This window comes from Salmo salar, chromosome 09 (assembly GCF_965601325.2).
Source record: "Salmo salar chromosome 09, fSalSal1, whole genome shotgun sequence".
In the NCBI taxonomy this organism is placed as follows: domain Eukaryota; kingdom Metazoa; phylum Chordata; class Actinopteri; order Salmoniformes; family Salmonidae; genus Salmo; species Salmo salar.
Window position 1 is genome coordinate 160,876,064 of NC_138299.1, and position 10,000 is coordinate 160,886,063.

At 45.5% G+C, this 10,000-nt stretch overlaps 1 protein-coding gene across 2 annotated transcripts in view; it reads left to right on the plus strand.

Annotated features, from left to right (window-relative positions):
- Nucleotides 1-10,000, plus strand: part of tmem91 (transmembrane protein 91) — a 44,901-nt gene that overhangs the window by 31,967 nt on the left and 2,934 nt on the right. For both annotated transcript variants that reach the window (XM_082956509.1, XM_082956510.1), the window contains exon 3: nt 299-448. In XM_082956509.1, coding sequence (XP_082812635.1) covers nt 299-448 — 150 coding nt within the window. The remainder of the gene's footprint in view (nt 1-298; nt 449-10,000) is intronic.

Here is a 10,000-nt window from a genome sequence, read left to right on the forward strand (position 1 = left end):
GTGTTGTGTAAATATATCAGTGGTCGGTGTTGTGTAAATGTATTGCCTTTTCATACAGTGGTCGGTGTTGTGTAAATATATCAGTGGTCGGTGTTGTGTAAATGTATTGCCTTTTCATACAGTGGTCGGTGTTGTGTAAATATATCAGTGGTCGGTGTTGTGTAAATGTATTGCCTTTTCATACAGTGGTCGGTGTTGTGTAAATATAGTGCCTTTTCATACAGTAGCCCGTGTTGTGTAACTGTGTGTCTGTGTTGTACGTCCTAAAATAATTCCGTGTGTCTTCCTGTGACCCCAGGACTCGTCGAGCGACGAAGACTTCAGTGATACGGACAGTGACAGTAACTCCCCCCTGATGATTCCTCAGGATTACCTGGGTCTTGCTTTCTTCTCCATGCTCTGCTGTTTCTGGCCTCTAGGCATCGCTGCCTTCTACCTGTCTCAAAAGGTATAGTACTGACTTCACTATGCACTAGTATACATTATACATCTAGTATACATTATACTCCACCGTTCTGCTTTACCAAGCAAAAAAGGCAGTAACTGCTCATAGTGTTGAACTGAGAAAAATGGATTTTATTTACCTTGGTTTCAAATTAAATTGTATTTGTCACGTGCGCTGAATACAGCAGGTGTAGACCTTACAGTGAAATGCTGAATACAACAGGTGTAGTAGACCTTACAGTGAAATGCTGAATACAACAGGTGTAGTAGACCTCACAGTGAAATGCTGAATACAACAGGTGTAGTAGACCTCACAGTGAAATGCTGAATACAACAGGTGTAGTAGACCTCACAGTGAAATGCTGAATACAACAGGTGTAGTAGACCTCACAGTGAAATGCTGAATACAACAGGTGTAGTAGACCTCACAGTGAAATGCTGAATACAACAGGTGTAGTAGACCTCACAGTGGAATGCTGAATACAACAGGTGTAGACCTCACAATGAAATGCTGAATACAACAGGTGTAGTAGACCTCACAGTGAAATGCTGAATACAACAGGTGTAGTAGACCTCACAGTGAAATGCTGAATACAACAGGTGTAGTAGACCTCACTGTGAAATGCTGAATACAACAGGTGTAGTAGACCTCACAGTGAAATCCTGAATACAACAGGTGTAGTAGACCTCACAGTGAAATGCTGAATACAACAGGTGTAGTAGACCTCACAGTGAAATGCTGAATACAACAGGTGTAGACCTCACAATGAAATGCTGAATACAACAGGTGTAGTAGACCTCACAGTGAAATCCTGAATACAACAGGTGTAGTAGACCTCACAGTGAAATGCTGAATACAACAGGTGTAGTAGACCTCACAGTGAAATGCTGAATACAACAGGTGTAGTAGACCTTACAGTGAAATGCTGAATACAACAGGTGTAGTAGACCCCACAGTGAAATGCTGAATACAACAGGTGTAGTAGACCCCACAGTGAAATACGGAATAAAACAGGTGTAGACCTCACAGTGAAATGCTGAATACAACAGGTGTAGTAGACCTCACAGTGAAATGCTGAATACAACAGGTGTAGTAGACCTCACAGTGAAATGCTGAATACAACAGGTGTAGTAGACCTTACAGTGAAATGCTGAATACAACAGGTGTAGTAGACCTTACAGTGAAATGCTGAATACAACAGGTGTAGTAGACCTTACAGTGAAATGCTGAATACAACAGGTGTAGTAGACCTTACAGTGAAATGCTGAATACAACAGGTGTAGTAGACCTCACAGTGAAATGCTGAATACAACAGGTGTAGTAGACCTCACAGTGAAATGCTGAATACAACAGGTGTAGACCTCACAATGAAATGCTGAATACAACAGGTGTAGTAGACCTCACAGTGAAATCCTGAATACAACAGGTGTAGTAGACCTCACAGTGAAATGCTGAATACAACAGGTGTAGTAGAGCTCACAGTGAAATGCTGAATACAACAGGTGTAGTAGACCTCACAATGAAATGCTGAATACAACAGGTGTAGTAGACCTCACAGTGAAATGCTGAATACAACAGGTGTAGTAGACCTCACAGTGAAATGCTGAATACAACAGGTGTAGTAGACCTTACAGTGAAATGCTGAATACAACAGGTGTAGTAGACCCCACAGTGAAATGCTGAATACAACAGGTGTAGTAGACCCCACAGTGAAATGCTGAATAAAACAGGTGTAGACCTCACAGTGAAATGCTGAATACAACAGGTGTAGTAGACCTCACAGTGAAATGCTGAATACAACAGGTGTAGTAGACCTCACAGTGAAATGCTGAATACAACAGGTGTAGTAGACCTTACAGTGAAATGCTGAATACAACAGGTGTAGTAGACCTTACAGTCAAATGCTGAATACAACAGATGTAGTAGACCTTACAGTGAAATGCTGAATACAACAGGTGTAGTAGACCTTACAGTGAAATGCTGAATACAACAGGTGTAGTAGACCTCACAGTGAAATGCTGAATACAACAGGTGTAGTAGACCTCACAGTGAAATGCTGAATACAACAGGTGTAGACCTCACAGTGAAATGCTGAATACAACAGGTGTAGTAGACCTCACAATGAAATGCTGAATACAACAGGTGTAGTAGACCTCACAGTGAAATGCTGAATACAACAGGTGTAGTAGACCTCACAGTGAAATGCTGAATACAACAGGTGTAGTAGACCTCACAGTGAAATGCTGAATACAACAGGTGTAGTAGACCTTACAGTGAAATGCTGAATACAACAGGTGTAGACCTTTACAGTGAAATGTTTACTTACGAGTCCCTAACCAACAATGCAGTTACAAAAAAATACAGATAAGAAATAAAAGTAACAAGTAATTAAAGAGTAGCAGTAAAATAACAATAGCGTACAGAGTCAATGTGGAGGCTATATACAGGGTGTTGTGGTACAGAGTCAATGTGGAGGCTATATACAGGGTGTTGTGGTACAGAGTCAATGTGGAGACTATATACAGGGTATTACGGTACAGAGTCAATGTGGAGGCTATATACAGGGTATTACGGTACAGAGTCAATGTGGAGGTTATATACAGGGGGTACCGGTACAGAGTCAATGTGGAGGCTATATACAGGGTATTATGGTACAGAGTCAATGTGGAGGCTATATACAGGGTATTACAGTACAGAGTCAATGTGGAGGCTATATACAGGGTATTACAGTACAGAGTCAATGTGGAGGCTATATACAGGGGGTACCAGTACAGAGTCAATGTGGAGGCTATATACAGGTTATTACGGTACAGAGTCAATGTGGAGGCTATATACAGGATGTTACGGTACAGAGTCAATGTGGAGGCTATATACAGGGGGTACCGGTACAGAGTCAATGTGGAGGCTATATACAGGGTATTATGGTACAGAGTCAATGTGGAGGCTATATACAGGGTATTACAGTACAGAGTCAATGTGGAGGCTATATACAGGGGGTACCAGTACAGAGTCAATGTGGAGGCTATATACAGGTTATTACGGTACAGAGTCAATGTGGAGGCTATATACAGGATGTTACGGTACAGAGTCAATGTGGAGGCTATATACAGGGTATTATGGTACAGAGTCAATGTGGAGGCTATATACAGGGGGTACCGGTACAGAGTCAATGTGGAGGCTATATACAGGGGGTGCCGGTACAGAGTTAATGTGGAGGCTATATACAGGGGGTACCGGTACAAAGTCAATGTGGAGGCTATATACAGGGTATTACGGTACAGAGTCAATGTGGAGGCTATATACAGGGTATTACGGTACAGAGTCAATGTGGAGGCTATATACAGGGTATTACGGTACAGAGTCAATGTGGAGGCTATATACAGGGGGTACCGGTACAGAGTCAATGTGGAGGCTATATACAGGGTATTACGGTACAGAGTCATTGTGGAGGCTATATACAGGGTATTACGGTACAGAGTCAATGTGGAGGCTATATACAGGGTATTACGGTACAGAGTAACTTCATGCAGTTACTGATAACATGACCCCTATTTTCTCCAGAACACAATACAATATGAGGCAGGATACTTGTCCACATGATTTAGCATTTATTTAATGTTGTAAAAATGACAATTAACTCATTTTCGACCAAATGAGCAGTTACTGCCTTGTTTTTTGCTTGGTAGAGCAGAATACATAGTTGTCTTCGTCACAATGTTCTGCTGTGTCTGGCTCTAGGCATCGCTGCCTTCTACCTGTCTCAAAATGTACGTACACTACATGACCAAAAGTATGTGGACATCTCATTCCAAAATCATGGGCATTAATATGGAGTTGGTCCCCCCCTTTGCTGCTATAACAGCCTCCACTCTTCTGGGAAGGCTTTCCACTAGATGTTGGAACATTGCTGCGGGGGACTTGCTTCCATTCAGCCACAAGAGCATTAGTGAGGTCGGGCACTGATGTTGGGCGATTAGACCTGGCTCACAGTCGGCGTTCCAATTCATCCCAAAGGTGTTCAATGGGGTTGAGGTCAGAGCTCTGTGCAGGCCAGTCAAGTTCTTCCATACCGATCTCGACAAACCATTTCTGTATGGACCTTTGTGCACGGGGGCATTGTCATGCTGAAACAGGAAAGGGCCTTCCCCAAACTGTTGCCACAAAGTTGGGACAGAATTGTCTCGAATGTCATTGTATGCTGTAGCGTTAAGATTTCCCTTCACTGGAACTAAAGGAGCCCGAACCATGAAAAACAGCCCCAGACCATTATTCCTCATCCACCAAACTTTACAGTTGTCACTATGCATCTGGGCAGGTAGCGTTCTCCTGGCATCCGCCAAAATCAGATTTGTCTGAGGTACAGGTACAGACTCTCTCACGTAAATCTCTCCACACAAAACCCCGATGGTTATTGGGTCGATAGTCAGTCTCACTGAAGGACACTAGAACATTCTGTGTGTTTTACTTTGAGCCTTCTCTCTCTCCTCTAGTGTCACGCGGAGTTTAAGAGAAAGGTTGTTACATCTGTGAATTTCCATACTGCGTTTTAGTCACCCAGTGTTCAGGCAGAGTAGAGGACATTACCATCTGGTCACCCAGTGTTCAGACAGAGTAGAGGACATTACCATCTGGTCACCCAGTGTTCAGGCAGAGTAGAGGACATTACCATCTAGTCACCCAGTGTTCAGGCAGAGTAGAGGACATTACCATCTAGTCACCCAGTGTTCAGGCAGAGTAGAGGACATTACCATCTAGTCACCCAGTGTTCAGACAGAGTAGAGGACATTACCATCTAGTCACCCAGTGTTCAGACAGAGTAGAGGACATTACCATCTAGTCACCCAGTGTTCAGGCAGAGTAGAGGACATTACCATCTAGTCACCCAGTGTTCAGACAGAGTAGAGGACATTACCATCTAGTCACCCAGTGTTCAGGCAGAGTAGAGGACATTACCATCTAGTCACCCAGTGTTCAGGCAGAGTAGAGGACATTACCATCTAGTCACCCAGTGTTCAGACAGAGTAGAGGACATTACCATCTAGTCACCCAGTGTTCAGACAGAGTAGAGGACATTACCATCTGGTCACCCAGTGTTCAGACAGAGTAGAGGACATTACCATCTAGTCACCCAGTGTTCAGACAGAGTAGAGGACATTACCATCTGGTCACCCAGTGTTCAGACAGAGTAGAGGACATTACCATCTGGTCACCCAGTGTTCAGACAGAGTAGAGGACATTACCATCTAGTCACCCAGTGTTCAGGCAGAGTAGAGGACATTACCATCTGGTCACCCAGTGTTCAGACAGAGTAGAGGACATTACCATCTGGTCACCCAGTGTTCAGGCAGAGTAGAGGACATTACCATCTGGTCACCCAGTGTTCAGACAGAGTAGAGGACATTACCATCTAGTCACCCAGTGTTCAGGCAGAGTAGAGGACATTACCATCTGGTCACCCAGTGTTCAGGCAGAGTAGAGGACATTACCATCTGGTCACCCAGTGTTCAGGCAGAGTAGAGGACATTACCATCTAGTCACCCAGTGTTCAGACAGAGTAGAGGACATTACCATCTAGTCACCCAGTGTTCAGGCAGAGTAGAGGACATTACCATCTAGTCACCCAGTGTTCAGGCAGAGTAGAGGACATTACCATCTAGTCACCCAGTGTTCAGACAGAGTAGAGGACATTACCATCTAGTCACCCGGGGTCAGTGTTCAGACAGAGTAGAGGACATTACCATCTGGTCACCCAGTGTTCAGACAGAGTAGAGGACATTACCATCTGGTCACCCAGTGTTCAGGCAGAGTAGAGGACATTACCATCTAGTCACCCAGTGTTCAGACAGAGTAGAGGACATTACCATCTAGTCACCCAGTGTTCAGGCAGAGTAGAGGACATTACCATCTAGTCACCCAGTGTTCAGACAGAGTAGAGGACATTACCATCTGGTCACCCAGTGTTCAGGCAGAGTAGAGGACATTACCATCTGGTCACCCAGTGTTCAGGCAGAGTAGAGGACATTACCATCTAGTCACCCAGTGTTCAGACAGAGTAGAGGACATTACCATCTGGTCACCCAGTGTTCAGGCAGAGTAGAGGACATTACCATCTAGTCACCCAGTGTTCAGGCAGAGTAGAGGACATTACCATCTTGTCACCCAGTGTTCAGACAGAGTAGAGGACATTACCATCTAGTCACCCAGTGTTCAGACAGAGTAGAGGACATTACCATCTAGTCACCCAGTGTTCAGGCAGAGTAGAGGACATTACCATCTAGTCACCCAGTGTTCAGACAGAGTAGAGGACATTACCATCTAGTCACCCAGTGTTCAGGCAGAGTAGAGGACATTACCATCTGGTCACCCAGTGTTCAGACAGAGTAGAGGACATTACCATCTGGTCACCCAGTGTTCAGACAGAGTAGAGGACATTACCATCTAGTCACCCAGTGTTCAGGCAGAGTAGAGGACATTACCATCTAGTCACCCAGTGTTCAGACAGAGTAGAGGACATTACCATCTAGTCACCCAGTGTTCAGACAGAGTAGAGGACATTACCATCTAGTCACCCAGTGTTCAGGCAGAGTAGAGGACATTACCATCTAGTCACCCAGTGTTCAGACAGAGTAGAGGACATTACCATCTAGTCACCCAGTGTTCAGACAGAGTAGAGGACATTACCATCTGGTCACCCAGTGTTCAGACAGAGTAGAGGACATTACCATCTAGTCACCCAGTGTTCAGACAGAGTAGAGGACATTACCATCTAGTCACCCAGTGTTCAGGCAGAGTAGAGGACATTACCATCTAGTCACTCAGTGTTCAGACAGAGTAGAGGACATTACCATCTAGTCACCCAGTGTTCAGGCAGAGTAGAGGACATTACCATCTAGTCACCCAGTGTTCAGACAGAGTAGAGGACATTACCATCTAGTCACCCGGGGTCAGTGTTCAGACAGAGTAGAGGACATTACCATCTAGTCACCCAGTGTTCAGGCAGAGTAGAGGACATTACCATCTAGTCACCCAGTGTTCAGGCAGAGTAGAGGACATTACCATCTAGTCACCCAGTGTTCAGACAGAGTAGAGGACATTACCATCTAGTCACCCAGTGTTCAGGCAGAGTAGAGGACATTACCATCTAGTCACCCAGTGTTCAGGCAGAGTAGAGGACATTACCATCTAGTCACCCAGTGTTCAGACAGAGTAGAGGACATTACCATCTAGTCACCCAGTGTTCAGACAGAGTAGAGGACATTACCATCTAGTCACCCAGTGTTCAGGCAGAGTAGAGGACATTACCATCTAGTCACCCAGTGTTCAGACAGAGTAGAGGACATTACCATCTAGTCACCCAGTGTTCAGGCAGAGTAGAGGACATTACCATCTAGTCACCCAGTGTTCAGGCAGAGTAGAGGACATTACCATCTAGTCACCCAGTGTTCAGACAGAGTAGAGGACATTACCATCTAGTCACCCAGTGTTCAGACAGAGTAGAGGACATTACCATCTGGTCACCCAGTGTTCAGACAGAGTAGAGGACATTACCATCTGGTCACCCAGTGTTCAGGCAGAGTAGAGGACATTACCATCTAGTCACCCAGTGTTCAGGCAGAGTAGAGGACATTACCATCTGGTCACCCAGTGTTCAGACAGAGTAGAGGACATTACCATCTGGTCACCCAGTGTTCAGGCAGAGTAGAGGACATTACCATCTGGTCACCCAGTGTTCAGACAGAGTAGAGGACATTACCATCTAGTCACCCAGTGTTCAGGCAGAGTAGAGGACATTACCATCTGGTCACCCAGTGTTCAGGCAGAGTAGAGGACATTACCATCTAGTCACCCAGTGTTCAGGCAGAGTAGAGGACATTACCATCTAGTCACCCAGTGTTCAGACAGAGTAGAGGACATTACCATCTAGTCACCCAGTGTTCAGGCAGAGTAGAGGACATTACCATCTAGTCACCCAGTGTTCAGACAGAGTAGAGGACATTACCATCTGGTCACCCAGTGTTCAGGCAGAGTAGAGGACATTACCATCTGGTCACCCAGTGTTCAGGCAGAGTAGAGGACATTACCATCTAGTCACCCAGTGTTCAGACAGAGTAGAGGACATTACCATCTAGTCACCCAGTGTTCAGGCAGAGTAGAGGACATTACCATCTAGTCACCCAGTGTTCAGGCAGAGTAGAGGACATTACCATCTGGTCACCCAGTGTTCAGGCAGAGTAGAGGACATTACCATCTGGTCACCCAGTGTTCAGACAGAGTAGAGGACATTACCATCTGGTCACCCAGTGTTCAGGCAGAGTAGAGGACATTACCATCTAGTCACCCAGTGTTCAGGCAGAGTAGAGGACATTACCATCTAGTCACCCAGTGTTCAGACAGAGTAGAGGACATTACCATCTAGTCACCCAGTGTTCAGACAGAGTAGAGGACATTACCATCTAGTCACCCAGTGTTCAGGCAGAGTAGAGGACATTACCATCTGGTCACCCAGTGTTCAGACAGAGTAGAGGACATTACCATCTAGTCACCCAGTGTTCAGGCAGAGTAGAGGACATTACCATCTGGTCACCCAGTGTTCAGACAGAGTAGAGGACATTACCATCTGGTCACCCAGTGTTCAGACAGAGTAGAGGACATTACCATCTAGTCACCCAGTGTTCAGGCAGAGTAGAGGACATTACCATCTAGTCACCCAGTGTTCAGACAGAGTAGAGGACATTACCATCTAGTCACCCAGTGTTCAGGCAGAGTAGAGGACATTACCATCTAGTCACCCAGTGTTCAGACAGAGTAGAGGACATTACCATCTAGTCACCCAGTGTTCAGACAGAGTAGAGGACATTACCATCTGGTCACCCAGTGTTCAGACAGAGTAGAGGACATTACCATCTAGTCACCCAGTGTTCAGACAGAGTAGAGGACATTACCATCTGGTCACCCAGTGTTCAGACAGAGTAGAGGACATTACCATCTGGTCACCCAGTGTTCAGGCAGAGTAGAGGACATTACCATCTGGTCACCCAGTGTTCAGGCAGAGTAGAGGACATTACCATCTAGTCACCCAGTGTTCAGACAGAGTAGAGGACATTACCATCTAGTCACCCAGTGTTCAGGCAGAGTAGAGGACATTACCATCTAGTCACCCAGTGTTCAGGCAGAGTAGAGGACATTACCATCTAGTCACCCAGTGTTCAGACAGAGTAGAGGACATTACCATCTAGTCACCCGGGGTCAGTGTTCAGACAGAGTAGAGGACATTACCATCTGGTCACCCAGTGTTCAGACAGAGTAGAGGACATTACCATCTAGTCACCCAGTGTTCAGGCAGAGTAGAGGACATTACCATCTAGTCACCCAGTGTTCAGACAGAGTAGAGGACATTACCATCTAGTCACCCTGTGTTCAGGCAGAGTAGAGGACATTACCATCTAGTCACCCAGTGTTCAGACAGAGTAGAGGACATTACCATCTGGTCACCCAGTGTTCAGGCAGAGTAGAGGACATTACCATCTAGTCACCCAGTGTTCAGACAGAGTAGAG